This window comes from Manacus candei, unplaced genomic scaffold (genome assembly GCF_025592945.1).
Source record: "Manacus candei isolate 608988 ecotype Guabito, Panama unplaced genomic scaffold, ASM2559294v1 h1tg000022l, whole genome shotgun sequence".
Lineage (NCBI taxonomy): Eukaryota > Metazoa > Chordata > Aves > Passeriformes > Pipridae > Manacus > Manacus candei.
This window is the reverse complement of record NW_026138070.1, coordinates 5,809,747-5,830,857: the sequence shown is the minus strand read 5'-3', so window position 1 is coordinate 5,830,857 and position 21,111 is coordinate 5,809,747. Positions and strand designations below refer to the sequence as shown.

Here is a 21,111-nt window from a genome sequence, read left to right as displayed (position 1 = left end):
TTTGCAGCCCTGTTTGAGCCACGGGCAGTGAGGGGCTGTCAGTGCAGGAGTGTGAGGGTTCTGGGGTTGTGGGCTGGGTCCTTAAACCCGAGCTGGTTGTAATTCCATGTGGTGGAATGTCCCTGTGCAGCTGGTGAAGCTCTGCAGTGGGATGATTGAAGCAGGCAAAGTCTACATCACCACCAACAAGCACTTTGTCAGCGGCGTCCGGGACCTGTCGCAGCAGTGCAAGAAGGATGAGATGATTTCGGTAAGTCATCCCCCCCTGGGAGGGAGCATCCCACCCCTGGGAGGGAGCATGGCACACAGGGAGGGCTGGGGAGTGTCCAGCTTCCTGCTGCTGTGAATGGATCACACCTCCAAGACCCCTCTGCTGTTTGAGCAGCCATTCAGAGTGAGGTTTTATTTTTGGAGGGGTGTGGAGACTGTCTGATCAGGCAGAGCTGAAAGGTCAGAGTGAGGTTCGTTGTTTGCAGGCAGATCTAGACTTTTAAGAAGCACAGTGCTGGCAAGGTTGTTGGAATCTAGGTCAGTGAGCATCAGTGGTGCAGGAAACGTGGGGAACCAGCCCAGCAAGAGACAACAGACACGTTGATTCCAGCACTGAACTGCAAAGGACAGGCAGCCTATGGCTCCAGCATGGTGAAATGCCTCCTTGCCAAACTCAGAGTGGCTCTTCAGAGGCTTCATGAGAGCCCCCCCTCAGCCCCTGCACCCCTGGGAATGCAGAGCAGCTACTCCAATTCACTGCCAGTTCTCTTCACCTTGTTTTTTTTGCAGGAGTGCCTCGACAAATTCGGAGACAGCCTGCAGGAAATGATCAACTACCACATGGTAAGGTGCTGCTTCCTCTTGTCCCTTTGGGTGCTCCTGGCACCGTCTTCCTCGAGGCACTGACTGATGGTCTCCTGTGTTTGGTTTATGTGACACTGCACAAAGAAGGGTGAGGTTAGAAACCCTTTCCTCGGAGGGAGAACTCACAAATGTTCCACTCCAGATGCTTTGTTCTTCTTTTTGGGTGGCAGAGAATTCTGTAGTGAGGACACATTGGGCTCTGGCTGTGAACAGCCTGCATGTTTAACCTTGTTACTGCAGATTTGGAACAGACTCTGAAGCCTGGGGCTCAAATTTGTGGCATTGGGACACCAGTGAGGCTGTGAATGGGTCAGTCCGAGAGCATTGCACTGTCCTGGGAGCAGCACCAGCTCTGTGCAGCTCTGGGGGGGAGGATTTTAACACACAGGACACATCATTGCTCCACTGAGCCCAAAGGAGGGCAGTGCCCAGATGTGGCTCTCCTGAGCCAGCTGAATCCCACTAAGAGAGCCCAAGGAGTTAAATTCTGCCCTTCCTCCATCCCAGACATCCAAAGAGGAAGGTGCCCAATGGGTGGCTCCTTGCCAAACCTGCAATTTGAAGTCTCTAAGCCTGTAAGAGCTCCAAGCACAAGTGCTTTAAAGTGAAGGAGCTTCAGGGTGTCAGCACTGGACTGACCCACTTTCCTCCACGGTGCCCCTGTCAGAGCACATTAAGCACAGTTCTTGCTTTTGGGATGCAAGATAACCACGTGCAGCTGGGGGAGAAGCTGCAGCAAGTCCATTTAATTATTTCATGAAGCAGGTGGAAGGGCTGCTTCCTAGTGAAACAATGACAGGGAAAAGGTACTGCACATTCAGGTCTCCCGGGACTGTGAATATTTGGGAGCAAACAGCTGTGCAGCAGTGCTGTTGGTGAGGAGAGAAGGAATAAATCAGTGGGAGCATCAGAGGGAAGCTGTGCTTGTGTCAAAGCAGAGACAGCCAAACCCTGATTCTCTGATGCTGCTCGAAGTTGATGTTAAAACCTTTGTGCCAAGGAGCATGTGAAGCCCTGAGAAGCTCCCCCCTTGATTCCAGGGATCACAACACGAGGAGTTAAATTCTGCCCTTCCTCCATCCCAAACATCCAAAACCTCCCAGAAGAGGAAGGTGCCCAAACCTGAAATTTGAAGTCTCTGTCTCACACATCCCAGCTGGGTGAGTGGTGCAGCCCCACAGCTGGGTGAGTGGTGCAGCCCAGCCCTGAGGGAGCAGTCCCAGCCAGAAAGCTCGGGATGCAGAGCTGTGTCTGCAGGCTCTGCTGCACCAGCTGTGCAGCTTCCCCTGGTCCCCTGCTCCTTGCAGGGACTGCTCTTCCCTCAGCCAGCCCAGCAGCAGAAGGACCCTTCCCAGAGCTGTCAGATGTGGGATCACCCTTCCCTGGTGACTCAGGGGCTCTCCAAACCAGCATTTCCCTACCCCCAGCTGCGTGCCCAGGGAATTGTGCTTCAACCTTCCCTCCTCCCCAGCCTCAGGAGAGCATCCTCCTCCCTTGATGTGCAGCAGAGTGAGTGCCTGTCCAGGAAATGGCTTTGGAATGACTGCTGCATCCTCAGCCCTTTCCGACAGGGGTTCAATTAGCTGGGTTATTTTTAGTGCTCTGTGTGTGTGTGTGTGTCTGTGTGTCTTGGCTCATCCACGCCTGAGGATCTCAGCTCGGAAACAGTTGTCAGTGCTTACTCCAGGAACGTGGCCAGGACAGTCTGTACAACTGGAACAAGTTAAAAAGAAGGGAAAGTATCCCCCCCCCCCTCAAGAAAATCAGTTGTTCTGTACTTTTATTGCCATAGCACGGGGCCTGGACTCGTCCTGATTCAGGCTCAGTAAAATCCAGGCTTAAAACTGCTTTGGGTGTGGAAGATGAACACACTGAGCTCTGGAGAATTCCCACCTTTTAATGCACAGGGAGGAGTAAACGTCAAAGCAACCTTAGGGGAAAGATGACAAGAGCTGATTTAGAGCTGGAGCCAGTGTCCTCTGCCTTTTTGTGTCCTCTCAGCCACGTGCCCTCTTTCCATTTTTAACTTTTACCAGCGCCCTGGTCATCCCTCCCTCGTGCTGGCTCCCAGGATTGCAGAGGGCACTGCTCTGTGCCTGCACCAGCTGGATTTTGGGCCAGTTAAAGCCATTTCCAAAGCAAAGCAAACCAACCCAGTGAACTCCTGCCTGCAGTGCAGGCTGAGAAGGTCCTGGAAGTTGTGCTCCAGGAGTTCCTGAGCTGTCCTCTGGAAGTGGCTGCCTCTCCCCGTGAGGGATTTCAGAAGTTTGGGCTCCTGGTTGTGTTAAACCTGCCTGACCCTGTTTTTCCTGGGAATGGCTTTGCAGGGGGAGACAGGGAAGGCTCAGACAGACTGAGGTGGATGGTGATGATGAGTAAGAGGTCAAGGAATGGATTTCCCCAGCTGGCTGTGTGGGATTTGACAGTGGGTTGGGGAGTGGCACTGCCCTGGAGCCCCTGAGGATGTGCTGCTGTAACATCCCAGCTCTGCAGCTGGGAGGCTGATTTTCCTTGCTGCTCCAGGGAAAACAGCCTTAGAAGGTCTTGGACAATTGACTTCCAAGGATGTTCTGTTCAGAGCAGTGTCTGGGAAAAAGAGTTTCCTGCTGATCCAATGCTGACCTCTTGAGGCCTCCCTGCACTGCAGATGCTGGGAGCAGAAAAGCCAAAGGTCCTGCTGGCAGCCCTGTCACCCCCAGTGACATTCCAGGCCCTGTCACCTCCAGCCACATTCCAGGCAGGATGCAGAGCACGTATTTCTTTTGGTGGCTGTACTGTGGAGGCAGCATTTTGCTCCAGGGGGCTGTCCCTTCCCTCTCCTGTGCTGTACTCAACTTTTCCAACAGGGATCTGGTGTCTGATCCTCAACTGGGCATTAGATATTTAAGGGATAAAGATCCCCAGTCTCAGGCATTCTAGACCCAAAATTTCAGTTTGTGCAGGAGGAAAATACCTGGTAAGAAGCAAACAGAACTGGCTCTGCTCTGTGCCAGCCCCTTGGCACTGACACTGTCCAAAGCTGTCAGCATCCACTTCCCAGGAACTAGGGAAGGGAAGGCTCCAGTTTACCCAAGGACCAGAGGCAGTGAATGTGGGGCTGCAGTAACCCCTGGCAAGGCAGTTTTCCCACCAGCCCTGCACATGCCTTGGAAGGAAATCCCAGGATCTGCAGCACCAGCCTGTCCCATTTACACACCAGCTCTCTTTCCCTCGCAGTTCCTTTCTCTGTGTGATCAGAAAGAGAAGAAAAGGGGAAAGGATGCCAGTGAAAGTGCTGCTGTGGTGGGATTCAGTCCCCCTTCAGCAGCACCAGGTACTTTCCACCCCAGATGTGACACGAGCACTGCCCTCCCCAGTGCTGTGTTGAGCTTCATTAAGTCCTGAGCCTTCCCCTCTACCATAAATCACTGGGGCTGTGTCCCAGGGATCCTCCAGCAGGAGCAGGAGCAGCTTGCAGGGAAGGTTTAGCTCGGCTGAGCGAGCTGGGAAGCGTTTCCTGCTGACAAGAAGAAAAGCCACCCAAGCCGTGATGATGAGTCAGAGGGAGGCAGATGGCAGATGGCCCTGGGTCCTGCTGCAGTTCAGGGGGGAAGGAGAAGGAAGGGAAAGTGGGAAGTGCTTCCAAGCTGCCCGTTCTCCACAGGGCTGGGAGGACCACCTGCATTTCCCGACAGCGCTTGGGAAGGGTCCAGGTGCACCGGGGAAGGGGGAAGCATTTGTGGAGGCAGAGCTGCCATCTGACAGGGGGGATGCTTCTGTCACCCCCTGCCTTCCCAGGTTCTGCCACTGTGCCCCTGCTGCAGGGATTTTACCCTGGTCCAAAAAACGTCAGTGAGCTGCTGCCCTTGGAGTTTGGGGCCAGTGTGTGCAGTCAGGCCCAGCTCAGTGCTGAGCTCTGCAGTTCAGAAAGACTCGGTTTGTGGTGGTTTCTAGAATTTCTGGGGTTGTCTGCTTTCTAATTAGGGGAAAGAATCAGCTGCAGTAATAGGGAAGGGGTAGGAAAAGCACAAACCTAAGCACAAACCGGAGCTCTTGAACCTTTTGTGAGAGACTCAACTTCACCTTGGGTCAGAAGTTAGACTGTGCAGACACCCAACATGGAGAACAGAAGTGGTGTTTGGGCTTGTTTTCCAGATAAAAGGGTCAGGCTCCCATTCCCAGGCCACCAGGCAGCCAGTTCTCATTGCAATGCAGCACAAACCAGATCCCAGACAGTTTTGGGGGGAATGAGGTCTCCAGACTGGCCATGAGGGAGATCAGAGCTGGGGTGTGACTCATGGCCACTGTGGGGAGGGGAGAGCCTCCCTCATCCATGTGTCCCACAGCTGCAGAGGAAGCTCCACACCCTCCCTCTCCTCAGCTGGGGCAGGAGAAGGGCTGATTCCCTTCATGATCCCAAACTCATCCCAGACTGGGGCTCTCAGGGCACCAACAGGCTGTGATGGCCCTGCCCAGCTTTACCTGGGGCTGCCCCCACGCCCCACCTCACCCACACCTATTTAAGCTTCAAGGACTGATTTTTCCAGCTTGGTGCTGGCTCTGCTTGGTCACCCTGGATCTGCCTGGAGCTCCCTGTGACCCATGGAGCAGCTTTTCCCAGCTCAGCTTCAGACCTGTGCCATCCCCCCAGCTTGAGAGTCCTGTGATCCTGGGCTGGTGAGACCCCTGCCCTCCCTGTTATCCCTCAGCTCCTGTGGCCTCTGCTGCTCCCTGAAAAATTCCCACCACAAATGGGGTTTTGTTGCCACCAGTCTCTCCTCAGGCACCGTTCCCAAGTGCAGCTGGGATGTCCTATTTCTGAGCTCTTTTCCAGTCAGTGCTGAGGGAAGCAGTTCACAGCCAGGCAATCCCACTTTTTTTAGGCTCCTGCTTTGCTTTGGAGCCTGCTGGGATCTCCCCTCCTCCTGCAAGCTCCACAGGGAGCTGTAGGAATGGCATCCCTTTGGATCTCTGATGTCTTCTCTCCTGATTATAGCCTTCAGCTCCAAGAATAACACGCTGAGCTGCTGGGCTTGCTTTTGTTTCTGGGGTGCCTGAAATTCCTAAAGCACAGGTTTGGGTTTCTCCTGTTGCCTCAGAAACCCGTGGTGGGAAAGTGAAATGTAGGATCTCGCTGCTGCTGGGTGAGAGGGATGTTCATTCCCTGTTCCACACACTGACCCTCCTCACAGATGTGTGTGAGTCATGGGCTGGACCTCTCCTGCCTTGGTGCAAGCAAAGGCAGAGAGGGTGGGGTGATGTTTGGTCTGGAAAATCTTAAAACAAATGATTTGTTCCAAGTATGTCTGGGAAAGGAGAAAAAGCCAAGGGTTGATTTTTCTTTTTTTTTTTCTTTTTTTTTTTCTTTCTTTTTTTCTTTTTTTTTTTTTTTTGTTTTAATACATTTGAAACTCCAGCTCTTACAACTCTCTTTATTCTGTGCTGAAAATTGAATGGAGGACCCACTTGACAATGTTCCCCTGGTGATGATCCTGCCTGCCAAAATTAATGCTGGAGCAATCAAAGTAATACAGATATCAGGCTGCTTGTCAGCAGAGATGCTGCTGGCAGGAAAGGCACGTTCATCACCTGGGATTCCCTCAGAAACCACTTGGCAATCCCTGCTCCAGGCTCTCACTGGATGAATCCCATCACAGGGCTGTGGGGCTCAGGAGCAGAGTATTGACAGAGCAGGAGATGGATATATAAATATATATATATAATATATATATAAATATATAAAAATATATATAATATATTTTTTATATGTATTTTATATATATATATATGGTCTGACTTCCTTTTCTGTGCAGTTTTCCTGCCCTGATACTGAGATATTTAAATTAAAAATCCCCACAGCAATGTCCCTGTGCCTTGGCAGTGCTGCTTATGTGATCACCACGAGTTCAGCTCCCTCTCAGTCAAACAGCTTCAGGAAGGAGCAGCTTTCTGAGCTCTGATTTTGAGCCTTGGACTGAACCCTCAGTGAATTCTCCTTCCCAGGCAGCAGGAGAACAAGCCCTTGCTGTGGCAGGAGGAGAGCATTGCACACAGACCTGGAGCATCCTGCTGGGATCGTTGGAGGGAAATTCTGTCCTCCTGCAAATGCTTTACTGGGCTGTTCCAAGCGTGTGTCCTTTCCAGGCACCAGCTTGGAGCTCGTTTTTCCAGGCAGGAATGGCAAGGTGGGTGTGGCACTGCCCAGTGTGGCATCAATAAGAGAGAATAGCCTGGGTTTCTGTGGCTTCAGTCACACTGGTCCTGCCACAGCAGAGTTTGTGTAGCCTGGATTTGCTGTTTCTCAAGCTGAGGAAAGCCCTGTTCCTCTCATTTGACTTTTATTCCCTGGAATATCCCAGGGCACTTGTCTGCAGTCCCATCATCGTGTCCCTTCCTTTCCCTGATCCGAAGCAAACGTGTCACCCTGGCAGAAGCCAATGCTGGAAGCTCTCCAGGTGGAGGTGCAGGTGGGAACCAGATGGTTTCTTGTTGCTTTGCCATCCCTGGATGGTGTCCTGAGTGGAGGGAAGCACTCCCAATGCCCAAAATCACTCAGGGAAGCAGCTCCACATTGGAAAAGCTGCAGGCCAGGCCAGTGCCTCTTGGAGTGCTGCTGGAGGGAGGGAGCGGGTGCCAAGAGCAGTAAATAATTTACGTGGGTAAAAAAACACAAAGCTGGGTGGTCTTGGGGTTTTTCTTTCTTTCTTTCCCCCCTTGCTTTGCATCTGTTCATATTTAGAGGCTGTTTATGCTCAGCCAGTCCTGGCACGTTCTGCCAAGATCTCTTCTGTGTGAGGACAGAGAACTGCTCAGGCTGGGGGTCGTGGGTTTAGTTTTGGTCGTGTATCTCACTGTCTGTTTTTATTTGGCAATCATTTTAATCAGTCTTTCCCCCAGTCAAGTCTCTTTGGCCCGTGATGGCAGCTGGTGGGTGATCTCCCTGTACTTGTCTCACTCTGTGAGCTTTTCCATCTTACTTTCTCCCCTGCCTGGCTCAGGAGGGGGAGTGAGGGTGTAGGGATAATTTATCTTGTAAAGGAGAGTAAAATTTAAAAGGTTTTTAAGAACCGAGTCTCTCTTTTTGCCATGTACTTGGACCTCTCCCCAGCGTGTGGCTGTTGGGATGTTCCCGGTTGTTCTGTCCTTCCCTGGATGTAGAGTTGAGGTACCAGTGCCCTCCTCTGGCAAAATGAGGAATTCGAGACTCGGGACTGTTCAAAACAGGGATATAAAGGCAACTGCTCCATGGAAGAGCACCATCTCTTCTTATGGAAGTATGTCGGGGGCATAGGTGTCTCTGTGAGATTCCCACCCCTGGCACAGCCTGTGGAATTCTGCAGGGATAAGGGAATGCTGCAGCTGTGGGAAAAGGTATTATCTATTGTGACAGGCAGCAAGAAATGGACACCCCCAAGCCCTGGAGTGATGCTGAGTCCCTCCCACCGAAGCTCCTCAAGAGTGGTTATGAACTTTCTGTCTCCTCGAAGTTTCCGTGTTGCAAAACGTTTGAATTTCTTCCCCCTCCTCTCTTTCAGATCCTGTTTGACCAGGCTCAGAGGTCAGTCCGGCAGCAGCTGCACAACTTTGTGAAAGAGTGAGTGCTTGTCTTGTCTGTTTAGTCTTCAGCTTCTTCAGCTTCCATTGCACGTGTCCTGTGTGTGCTGGGAACAGAACCACCACCTCTGCCCAGCGGCTGAATTTGGAGCAGGATGACACTGGAGGGCAGAGGGAAGGGTCTGGTTTGTGTGATTTTGGTGCACTGTCACTTGGTCGCTCTGTTGGCAACCAGATTTCTCCATCCTGTTCCCAGCTCTGGAGTTAAAGCTGGACTTTTATCCCAAAGTCCATCTGAGAGCTGATCCTCCAGGTCAAACCCATCCCAGAGCTCAGATCCCTGCCTGCTCTGCATCTTGTGTTGTCTCAGACTCCATGCAGTGGTTTGAACCAGTGCAGAAGGAAGGGACTGTGCTGCCAGCTGGCTTTGGGGTGCAGCAGAATCGTTGTGGTTTTGCTGCCCACAAAGCCTCACGAAATCAGAGCATCCCTGCTCTTCTGGAGTAACCTGAGCATCTCTGTGGGAGGTGACAGATGTGGGAGCCCTTCTCTGTGTGCAGGGAGCAGCTGACCAGCCCTGTGCCCTCAGCCTGGAGCTTGACCACCCCTTCAGAGCCATTTGCTAATGGGAAGCAGGTTTGCAGTGCCCTGGGGTGAGCAGAACGTGTCCCATTAAGGCTGTTAACTCCCTGGGGTGCTGCAGGACCGGGCCCAGCCAGTTAATCGGATGGGGACAGTGTGTCCCTGGGATCCAGGCTGTCCCTGCTGCATTCCCACATTTCCTGAGTGCCTCTTTTCCCCAGGGCAGGTCCCTGGTGCAGGGATCCCACAGCAGCAAATATAGGTCAGAGAGGCAACTGAGGTCTTCACTAAGCAGGAGCTGGTTGCCATGGGAACGGGCTGAATCCCTCAGCAGCTGGGTGCTCTGATGGAGGGAGGGGGTCCCTGGCTGACCCCCCCCCAATTCCTCAGCCCCATCTTCTTGCCCTGCACTCCCCCTACCCCCACTATCTTCATAATCATTTCTCTGACGAGCTCAGATTTAATCTGTTTAAGGCTCGTGCTGGGAAAGGGGAATTTCCACCTTGGGTTTGGCTCTGTGGTCCTTTCACCATCTTCCCAACTCCTTCTTTTGTGCTGCTCAACCTCTGCACTCGCAGGCCCTGCAGCTTTGACATTTGCAGTGCTCCTGCCCTGGGTTGGAACATAAACTCCAGGCTTGGGACCATTTTTAGGAGCAATCTGCAGCTTCCTGGCTGATGCTGGGAACAAAGCAGCAACGGGAACTGTGCCCTGTGTGGTGATCCAGGCAGTGCTTGCCCTCTGCCTGCCCTGCCTGTCCCCAAGCCTTGCTGCTCCTTGCCTGGTTTATTTATGGGGTCACACAGGAGGGTCAGCTTGCCCTGGCCTGGTGTCAGCAGCCAAATGCTCTTTTAGCACCTTCCCAAACCACAGACCTTGCTGAGCAGGAGGGGTTTGTGAGCTCAATCTCGAGGCTGTGGTGGTGCTGCTGTTGGAGCTGAGCCTTTCCAGCAGGATCCCTTATCCCTGCTCCTCTCCATGGGGACATGCCCAGAGGAAGAAGCCATTCCCTCCAAAGCTGGATCCCAAATGATATAAATTGATATAAAATGATATAAAATCCCCACAACCCTTTGCTGCAAATGACCCCAAACTGCAAAAAGTGCCCTTTTTTCTTTTTCCCTATAACTCAGCAGCTCTGAGCACTGAGGGTGATGTGGACGAGTAACAACCACCTGAACACTAATCCAGTCCCCTCTGTGTTCATTTATCCCTCCTGTACCTGGCCAGGGCAGATTCTCCTGGCCAGAGGCTCATCCATACATAGGGATTTGCAATTCCCAACAGTTTGCCCTAGGGCAGAGTTCAGCATTTAGTGTTTGTCCTGCTCAGCCAAGGCTCTTCATCTCCCCCCCAGGGTAAAGAATAAGTGGGTGCTGCTGTTTGCTAACAGCTTGTAACTACTTTATAACAGTTTATAAATGAGATAAACTGAGCTCCCCTGGACAGAAAAGAAGTGTTTGTGGTAGAGCTGCTGTAAATCAGCATTGCTACTTCAACTCCTGAGGAACCAGGGCTGCTTTTAAGAGCTGATCTTCAGGGTCATGCAGCTCAAATCAAGTCCTGCCCGAGTAGTACCTGCTGATTTAAAAAAAATAATCAACAAAACTAAAAAAAAATCTGCCTGTCACTGTGTCTTTACAGCCCCCTCTGCAAAGCAGACCCTGATCCTTTATGAAGTCTCTGGGCATAACTAAAACCTTGAAAGGGTCATGTATTTCTGAATGCAAATGTTAATAAATGTGCCTGTTGTGCAAGGGGAAAAGAATAGCCAAAAAATACCTGGATTTCACAGTCAGGCAAGACAGAATCAGCTTGAGACTCACATGGATGGCCTGGCTGCCCTCAATGCCCTGAACTGAGTTTGAAAATAGCTGATTTTACTCTTTTCACGGGGTGAAACATGAAACACGTGTTTGTGCAGGTGGGTTCTCAAATGTGCTGCTCCTCAGTTGTTCTGAGGAGTAACTGTGGCCTGTGTTTGGGGCTGGGGGCCACCTGGCCTGGCTCTCTGGATGCCATCTGGGGAGAATTTCCTGAAGGCTTTGAAGGCAGTGTGGAAAGAGCAGTGTCTTTCACAGAATCACAGAATCAACTAGGTTGGAAAAGACCTCTGAGGTCATTGAGTTTGATTACCAGTTGCCTCTGAAGAAAGACTTGGTTTAATCTGGTGCTTGGAGGGGTGGTTTAGAATCCCAGTGGCATCCTCAGCAGGATCTGGGAGTGACCCCAGTGTGGCTCGTTGCACCTCTCCATGCCCTGGTGTCAGGGATGTTCTGGCTGCTCTGTGACAGTGATTTCTGTCCCCCTCTGGGTTCCAGTGACGTCAGGAAGTTCAAGGAGACCAAGAAGCAGTTCGACAAGGTGCGGGAGGACATGGAGATCTCGCTGGTGAAGAACGCCCAGGCCCCCCGGCACAAACCCCACGAGGTGGAGGAGGCCACGGGCACCTTGACCATCACCAGGAAGTGTTTCAGGCACCTGGCCCTGGACTACGTGTTGCAGGTTGGTGGCAGTGCCCCCCTCCCAGTTCCCACTGGGCCTCCCAGTGCAGAACAAGGGACAAAGGGACAAGTAGGGGTCTTCCTGCTTCAGTTCAACAGGGATTGCTGATCCCTTTTGCCCTCTGCCCCCTGAGGCAGGGAGTCCTTAGGATGTGTTTTCATTCCTGAGAAGAAAAATCTTTTTTTTTTTTTTTCAGTAAGAGAAATAAAGTGGCTCAGACTGAATTTCCATTCCCAGCAGGGATTTCCTCCAGGAACACTCACTCCCTGCTCCCACACAATGGTCAGGGGTTTGACTTTGAATCCTTCATAGCTTTCCTGGCAGGTCTGTGCTCTCAGGCAGTGGGTGGGTTAAGCAGAGAAATTCAGTGTTACCACTGCTGCCTGTGTGTCCCCACGAGCTGTCACTGCTGCAGCATCAGCTCAGACCATCTGCTGACAGTTCTGCCTGACCAGGAGACAGTCTCTGGTGTCCCATCCTCTGGGCAATGCTTTCCCCTCAAAGTATAAATCATGCATGTTGTTGGTGCTCTAGCACTGCCATTTTTTTACATCTTTATTTCCTGGTGAGGTCACTCCATAATAAGCTCCCTCCATTTCTCCCACTGACGAAGAGGGAGAATTCCTTGATTGTGCTGATGCATTGCTGGGGAGGTTTCTCTGTTGGTCCCCTTCAGTTTTGAAATGTGCAGCCATGAACTTGCCCAGGTATCCTTTGGTGTTTAATTAAGGGTTTAATGAGGAGAGTTATTTTATTCTTTTATATCCGTAATGTGGTACCCGCTCGAAGAAATTTTCAGTGACCTGATTTATCAATTTATCAGTGACCTGATAAATTGAACATTTCCTTCACTTGGCACCAAAGGGCACCCTGGGGTCACTGTTTGTTCCAGCCTGTGTGCAGACATCCACCCCCAGTGACCTTGGAGCAGCCCAGGTCAGAAAAGGCATTTTTATCCCACCTGGAACTCCTCAGAACTGCCTTTACTGGGGAACTTTACTCTGGAATTGTGCAGGGGATGCTCTGTGGGTGCTGCTGGGGGTATCACAGCCCAGAGGGCTGTCCCAGCAGGCTGCTCATGGCTCTCCAAGCCAGGCTGGTGCTGAGATTTGTGTCCTGGTTCCTCCCCAGATCAACGTGCTGCAGGCCAAGAAGAAGTTTGAGATCCTGGACGCGGTAAGGGCTCCCTGTGTTTCCTGGGGCTGCTCTCAGTGAGCCCATGCAAGGCAGCCCCTCTCCATTTCAGGTTGCAGGGCTCCACATACCGGCTGCCTGCCCTGGAGATACTGTTGGCACTGCTCTGGGGGCTGCAGGTATGGCAACAGAGGGGAGCTGGAGGGCCAGCAGGATCCTCCCCAGGGGGGGAATTTTCAGGGGTGCAGGACACTCCTTTTCTGCTTTGTGCTCACAGCAGGCGGAAGGAATTGTGAGAGGAAGAAAGGAGAAGAGGGAGAGGCATCTAATGGAGAGATTGCTTTGGGAAGGGAAAGTTAGACCTAGTTTTGTGGGTAAAAAGGGATTAGGGCTTTTCACACCTCATTTTGTCCCAGAACCTGTTGTGACCCTGCTGTTGTTCCCTCCCCAGATGCTGTCCTTCATGCATGCCCAGTACACCTTCTTCCAGCAGGGCTACACTCTGCTCCACGAGCTGGATCCCTACATGAAGAAGCTGGCCACGGAGGTGAGGGCACAGGGAATGTCTGGGAGGGGGAAAGCACGTCCCTTTTTCCTGTTCCCACACATCAGGGAGTGGTTGGAGCATCGAGCCTGGTGGAGGCTGGCTGGGGTGACACTTGTGGGGTGACAGCCAAGGGCTGTGGTCGCTCAGTGCACACCCAGACACAGCCTGTTCCCTTCTGGTGGGGATGTTAGGAAGGGCTGGTGTGACCCCAGAGCAGGACAATGGCTCACAGACCTCCTTCCTGACTCTTCTGCCTGTTTGTCCTTCTCCCTGCCTTTAGCTGGACCAGCTGGTGATCGATTCTGCTGTGGAGAAGAGGGAGATGGAGCACAAACACGCCCTGATCCAGCAAAGGGTGAGTCCTGGGGCTGCAGCCTGGTGCCAGCAGCACTTGTGTCCACCTGGATCCCGGTGGGAGCTGCCAGCTGGGGAGGGGCCTTGCTGGGTCAGGCCTTCCCAGCCTGGAGATGAGGGATAACCCCGGGGGTGCTGGGATCAAAGGCAGGATGTTTAGCCACTGACTCATGGAAGGGAGATGGGCACAGGCAGGACCCCCCTTGCCAGGGCACCAGGGGGGGTTTCCCAGCTCTGCCACTGACCTGCTGTGCCTCTGAGCAAACCTTCCTGCTCACTTTGTCTCCCTCTTTGCTGCCGAGGGCACGGGGATCGTTCTTTAAATGTTGCTCTGTGGATGTCTCTGAGGTGGAGGAGTGGATGCAGTGGTTTGGAATCGCCTGTGGAAAGGGCTGCAGAGCAGAGCTGCTTTTTGGGGAGAGATCAGAGCCTTTTATCCCACCCTTCCTTTCCCTCTCCTCTCCCCCAGCCTCACATCCTTGCCCTGGCTGGGCAAGCCAGCTTTTAGCCCACCAGCTGTGTGATCTCCAGCCAGCACTGGGGTGTCCCTGCCACCTCTCCCTGCCTTGCCCATGGTGAGGCAGCAGCCTGGCAGCACTCCCGGGTGCCCAACCCACCCAGATGGGCAGAGTCCCTGTGAAATCATCCAGCAGATGGACGAGGGGATGCCCCTGTGGCACCCACAGGCAGGACTTGCCTTTCCTTCAGGCCCAGGGAGCTCACACTTCACTGCAGGGGTGTCAGTCTGAGGCTTGCAGAAATATCAACTAATTACTTATTTTTTCTTTTCCTTCTCTTCCTCCTGGACTGCTGGCCTGGCCCTGCAGACCCTCCTACAGGTGAGTACCCACATGTATTTCCTTCTTCTGGCATCTTTATTTCTCAGAACTTGCTCTGGATATTTACCAGATATTTACAATATTTACCAGATATTTACAATATTTACCAGATATTTACTATATTTACCAGATATTTACGATATTTACCAGATATTTACAATATTTACCAGATATTTACGATATTTACCAGATATTTACAATATTTATTGTGCTGCCTTTGAAAGCAACACCAAGAAGCCTTGGTGTGGCATCAGTGGTGTCACCCGAGCTGGAAACGTCATTTTTAAAGCCCAGTTTTAAGTAAATTGGGTTTCACCCTCATCAAATTGGTTTTCAGCCCTGTGCTAAAAGAAGGTTTTGGCTGCCTGTACTCTGTGTGATGCTCAGCTGTGACTCAGTGTTGCAGTGGCAGCAGTTCCTGGTGTGTTTTTGGTGCCTGGAGCCTTTGCTGGCTCTGGTGGGAGGAGTGTGTGTCTGGCAGGCACTTGTGTGGATCAATACTTCTGCACAGAAGGAATTTGAAGTGGCTGTTGTTTCCTCTCTAATGCTCTCTCTCTCCAAAAAATGTCATAACCCTCGAGATGGGGACAGAACCAGCTTTGAAAGCTGCTGAGTGCTGTGCCCTGGGAATGGCCTGGGCATGTGCTGCCTCTGCTGAAGTGTTCTGAGGGAGGGGGAGAGTCCATTTGTGAGCCCTCAGGTCCCCTGGGACTCTGCTGGAGTGATGACTTCATCCAAGGGGACGTGGAAAAGCTCTCCAGGGCAGGGCCTTTCACTCCAGTCCCTTCCTGGGGCTGAGAGAGCTGAACATCCTCACTGCAATTTAGGATTTCGAGCTTCCTGCCTGGGACTCTTTTATGAGCTGCTTTTCAGCTGCTCTGAGTCTGTGCTGCTCTTCCCTTTGTGATGGAGCAGGGTCCCCAATTCCCCTAATTCCCCACAGCATTTAATTGAATATATATCTTCCTGCTGAGCCCACAAAACCCTCTGGTCCCTTGAAAAATGTGGAGATTTAGTTGTGCTTAATTAGAGTGGTGGCATAAATATAATCTTTTCCTCACTAGTGTCTTCCCAAACAGACTTCCTTTAACCCAGGAAATCCGGGTTAAATAATACATTTTGAAGTGTTTTTGGAGGGGTGGGAGCTGTGCAGATGCTGAAGGCAGGGAATTGTCCTTGGACAGCTTTGTGAGGTGTGGGGGAAGCCTCCTGAGAGCCCAGTTTGTAAGGAAATGGTCTGTGGCATTTTGTTTCATTATTGATTTAATTTAAATGAATCTGGTGGGAAGGAAAAGCTCATCACAAATCTTGACTGTTTTGTTTGCTGCTGTAATTCAGGTAATCTGGAAAAGGCAAACCTGGGAATTTTTCATAGTGACAAAAGGGTAGAGAAAGGATGATGATGTTTAAACCAGTCCTTCCTCCCGAATCCTTCCACTGCACCAAAACTGAGAGTCCTGGCTCTAAAAGTGGGAGATGTTGGATTGGATATGAGGGAAAATTTCTCCACTGAAAGGTGGCTGGGCATGGGAACAGGGGTGGGATCACTGGGAGTGCTCAGAACCGTGGGGATGTGGCACTTGGGGACGTGGTTTGGGGGTGAACACTGTGCTGGGCTAAGAGTTGGGCTTGGTGGTGTTAAAGGACTTTTCCAACTTCATTGATCTTGTGATTCCAAGGGCTATATAATCACTATATGTGATTCCAAGGGCTATATAATCACTATATGTGATTGATTCCAAGGGCTATATAATCACTATATGTGATTCCAAGGGCTATATAATCACTATATGTGATTCCAAGGGCTATATAATCACTATATGTGATTCCAAGGGCTATATAATCACTATATGTGATTCCAAGGGCTATATAATCACTATATGTGATTCCAAGGGCTATATAATCACTGTATGTGATTCCAAGGGCTATATAATCACTGTATGTGATTCCAAGGGCTATATAGAAGCTCCTTTCCAGCCTCACACCTTTCCCAGCCCGGAGCAGTTTGGGAAGCAGTCGTGCCTCTCTGTTGCCCATGTGGGGTGCCAAGGCAGAGCTCTCTGCCTCATTTAGCCCAGCTGGTGGATAACAAACCAGGGGCCAGATGGCACCTCAACCCTTCTGAATCCCGTGGCTGGAATGACTGGCCCGAGGGTGGCCCTGCTCCAGGAGCTGGGGAAGCAGATCCCAGGGAAAAGCAGACAAGCCTGGCTCTGTTAAGGTCAGGGAGGCACCGGGTGAGCATCCTGCTGTCAGCTCAGCTCTGTGCTGCCTGGCTTCTCCTGCCAGCTGTATGGTAATTAGCCCCTGCTCTAAGCTGATTGCCCCTGAATAGGAGGCTCGGGGAGGGGGCCAGCGGGTGGTCCCCAGGGACCAGCAGCCTCCCGGAGCCCCCTCGCTCTGCCAGGGGCTGAAGGCAGAGCTTGGAGCTTCCCAAAAATAAAAAAAAAGAAAAGGAGGAGGGGTAAAGGAGAAGGGGCTGTGAAAGAAATCCCTCCTTCCTCGCCAGCCCCCGGTGCTGAGCAGAGATGCTGCTCTAGAGAAGGAGAGCTCAGCTCTGCAGGGCGGGAGCAGCAGAGCCTCCCTCGCAGCTGCAGCATGAAGATTTTCGGCAGGCTCGAGTACCTCCTGGTAAGGACACTCCTGCAGGGATGCCTGGGCTCGGGGGAGCAGGTTTAGGGTTCCCTTTTCCCTTGGGAATTGCGCCTTGCTCGCTGGTGGGACCCCAAACAAACCGCGTTGTGCTGCTGCGAATTTTCGGGTCCTGTCTGTGGGCTGGGAGGGCTCTGGGGCAGGGCACGGGGCTCTGGGCATCATCTCCTGCCAGGGAGAGCGTTTGGCATTAGGAAAGTCGAGAAACAAAAGATCTGCCACTGGGATTTGGCCAGGATGGGTGGAAGCTGTCTGAGCAGAGCGGGATCGGAGGTGGAGAAGCCCTCCTCCAAATTCCATCTGCTCCGAGGGGCTGGGGTTGGACACGGCACAGGCAGAGAGGGGAAAAGAGCCAGAGAGAGCAAAGCCTGAGATCCAAACAGGCACCAGGAGAGAAGACCAAGTGCAGGCACTGGGGTGTGTGTGGAGGGGGGTGTGTGCATCCTTAGGGAATGGGAATACTCCTTGGAATTGGGTTTTCTTGGCAATCAAACAGCCAAACCAGGCACAATTTCCAACTGGCCTCCAGGAGTTGTGTTCAATGCATGGATGTTGTTAATGTGCCTGATGTTATTGTGAATACTGAGCATCACTGGATGCCCAAGAAGGCACTTTTGGATGAAAGCCTTTGTCTCCTAAGAGGGAAAGCATGTGTTGGTGCTTATCCTAAATGGTATTGATGGAAAAGAGGTTTGGTAGTAAGAGACATTTCTTTGAGTATCTAAGAACTGAAATGAGTCCCTGCTCGTGCTTGCTTAGGTTTGACAGTGTTTTCTATCAGTGAAAACCAAAATATTGTAGAAAAAAGGAGAGTGATGTTATTTCCGTGCTGAATTGATAACTGAGGGAATAATGCTGTGACTTTTCCAGGCAGAGCCATTGCCCTAGTGATTGTATTTCTTTTAAAGACTTTTAAGGAAGTCTTGGTATTTTAGAAGAAAGGTCCTACCTGTTTTCAGCCAGGGGTTGTGCTTTTTGGGATAGGAATGAACCTATTGGTGAGACCTTCCTCCTTCAGTGGGAATGCTCTTAGGCAGGGGGGCTCCTTCCCTGGAAGATTCTCTCCCCCAAAGATTCCAGGCTGTTGAGGGGCAGCTTCACTCTTCATATTCCATCTGCTCACTGATGCTGGAGGGCTATTTAATTTAATCAGCCGTTTTCTCTGCATGAAATGCTCATTTCTGAGGAGGAATTGGAGGAGCTTGGCTGGCCTCTTGCTGGACTGGGGAGTTCTGGGTGGGCCACGAGGCCACCTTCAAATTAGGATTTCCCTTTCTTTTTTTCCCCCCTCCCCTTTTCTTTTTTTATCCTTTCCTGGGTCTGTCCATGCCCTGTGCTGGGGTTTTTAATTTCCATTTGCTGGTTTGGAAGCATCCACATTAATGTCCTTTCTCCCCCCCCTCCTCTCTGGACGTGTCTCTCGGAATGTGTTGTGTGACTTTGCTGTTGCTCCAGCAGCTCCCATGGAAACCATCGTGGTGGCCTTTCCAAAAGAATATCAGTTCCCAGGCAGCCTGGTGGGTGAACTGGGAGTGACAGGAGGGGACAGTGAGCGGGGTTGCTGTGATTTACTGGCAGTCAGGGAGGGAAAGGGAAGCAGATGATGGCAGAGTCCTGGTGTCTTATTTTGGAAGGCGTCCGATTTCTCGTAGCAGGGTGTGATCCAACATGTCACTGCTGTTCTGATCCTGCCTGCACATGCTGCTGGAGCCAAAGCCATTCAGATCCCTGTCCTGGGAAGCCTTTTCCTGTGTCAAGCATTTGTTCTCCTTGCAGAGACAACGAGGTGCTAAATGCAGGCTTAATAAATCAGTCCAGGCTCACTTAGGACAGACTTGCCTGCTCTGTGTGTCCTGTTGCAGTGAGAGGGTGAATTCAGCAGAAGGTTGTTGGTTAAAATCATGCATTAAAATCTCTAGGAGAAGGAGGAGGCATGAGATGTGCTCTCCACTGCATCCCTGGGAGAGTCACAGAGACTGGAGGCAGAGCTGATGCTGTGCTGGGCAGGGGCAGTGTCTCAGCCAAGGCCCTTCCACTGATTCCCCAGAACTAAAAAAGGATCAAAATCCCTTTGTGCTAAGGAATGGAACAGATACAGGGGCACATTAGGGGCAGGGATTGCCTGTCACACATCTGTGCCTCCAGCAGTGGGCACACCCACCATGGGGTCCCATCACCAGCATGATCTCGTCAGGCAGAGTCTGAGCTGGCTCTGACTTGGAATCACATTCAACAGATGTTCCTGTAACTCCCTTTTCCAGGGATTTGTCCTCTCTTCCAATGGCTGTGGTAAGAAGGTTCCTTGGATGGGCTGGAGCAGAAGCTGTGTGTAGGAATCCATGGGTCAGGCCATCCTTCAGGCTCACTCTGGGGTGCTGGAGGTTTCACAACTGCACTTGCCTTGGCTTTGCCTTTCTGAGCCATCTCTGCCCTTTGCCTGGCTGAGAAAGGAGAAATCATATCGATCATGGGCGTAAATTCTGGATTTTCCTCACCCTCTGCTTTCCCTCCCTTTGGCTTTCAACACTCCCAATGACTTTGCAGCAAAGACTTCGAGTTCTTTTAAGCCCAGTGCAGTGCAATGGAACAAAGTGGCCCTGAGGCCTCGTGCCTGGGGGTGCTGGGCAGGCTGGTCCTTCTCCCTCAGATCTCTCCCTTGATTTGGACTCGCTTTACAAATCCAACCTCCAGCCCTGGTGACTGTTCTGCCCTCAGCTGCCCTCCAGGAGTCCTGTGGGTAGCACTGGGGTTGCTCAGGACTCCCAGCAGCAGAAATATGAGCAGAATTTGGCCCGGGGACCTCGGCTGAGTCATCCCAGCTGTGTGTACCCTTGGTGGGTTGGGGTGTAACCTTCTCAAACTGGCCTTGGTGTGGGGCAGAGTTCCTTCCAAGGCAGGGAACAGCTCCATGTGCCTTCAGCTGTGCAGCTCCAGCCATTTAATTGGTAGAGGTGTGCTCCAATCCAGCTTAAATGAGGTTAAATTCACACCTGGCTTGACTCCACTGCTTTTCAGTGGATTTACCCACTGACGTAGGTGGCCCATCTGTTCCTCCTGCACTCCCCAGCAGCAGATCCTCCTTACCACCACTCTGCTTGATAAGGGCAGCTGAAGAAGTCAGGAGATTAGAACTAGACCCTCCCCCTGATTTTTTTCCCCAATTCCACAAGGTGAGTGAGGCACAGCTAAATGGTCATTTTTAAGATGTTTTTTGGAAGCATTTCGCCCCCCAACTCTTCATCAAGGTCCAGGTTTTCAGCTGTTTGAATTATTTATCATAAATCAGTGCAGATTCTCATCAAATACACAGAATTGTCACTTTGGAGCAGCTCTGCAAAAAATCACACGCTGATTTGGAGGAAAATTCCCTCCAGCCTTTGTTTGCAACATGGACATGATAGACATCTGCAGAAGAGGAGCCCTGTGGGATTCACCCTCTTAGGGCAAGGAAATTTGGAGCTGAGCAGAGCCCTCTTAATTGGGTGCCTTGCAGCACTTTCCAGTGGCTAATTGGGCATCATGCTGCCTTTCCAAGGAGTCACTGTGGCCTGTCCCATTGGATCTCCTCCTTCTGGATCACTGTTATTCCTGTCCTGACACCTCCCAGGCACGTTTGCATCTCTCTTGAGCGTGGAAATAATGAGAGCCAAGTGCATGTTGCCTGGCAACACGGCATCACCGGGGTCTGCTGAGCCAGGGGAGGCAGCTGATGGGGCTGTTTGCACTGCTGTGCCTTTGAACCGAGGTGCACAGGGGGAAATATTTGCTCTGGAGAGAGGGAGGTGTGGGTGGGGTGGATGATTAGGGTGCAGTCAGTGAGCAACGTGCCTCAGTTCCTCAGCTTGGAGGGGAAGTTGTCGCTGTTCCATGACCCAGTTTCTCCTGGGAAGGAGGCAGCCCATGGCCCAGGGAGGCAGATCCCACGTTCTGGAGAGCAGCTGCTATTCCCTCTGCTCTGTGTCAGCTGTCAGAAGCCATGAGCTCTCCCTGGTGAGTCGGTGCCGAGCTGACAAATCAGCTCTGACTGGTGGCACAGCACGGAGCAGGGAGAGGGTGCAGGCTGGAGATGGCATCTGAGGATAGCTCATGAGCATGGCACTGATAACTCTG

The 21,111-nt window shown here is 51.8% G+C and overlaps 1 protein-coding gene across 3 annotated transcripts in view; it reads left to right on the top strand.

Annotated features, from left to right (window-relative positions):
* ACAP3 (ArfGAP with coiled-coil, ankyrin repeat and PH domains 3) overlaps positions 1-21,111 on the top strand; it is an 80,167-nt gene that overhangs the window by 38,883 nt on the left and 20,173 nt on the right. For all 3 annotated transcript variants that reach the window (XM_051786415.1, XM_051786416.1, XM_051786414.1), the window contains exons 3-10: positions 131-250; positions 781-834; positions 8,370-8,428; positions 11,292-11,475; positions 12,607-12,651; positions 13,061-13,156; positions 13,437-13,511; positions 14,338-14,349. In XM_051786415.1, coding sequence (XP_051642375.1) covers positions 131-250; positions 781-834; positions 8,370-8,428; positions 11,292-11,475; positions 12,607-12,651; positions 13,061-13,156; positions 13,437-13,511; positions 14,338-14,349 — 645 coding nt within the window. The remainder of the gene's footprint in view (positions 1-130; positions 251-780; positions 835-8,369; positions 8,429-11,291; positions 11,476-12,606; positions 12,652-13,060; positions 13,157-13,436; positions 13,512-14,337; positions 14,350-21,111) is intronic.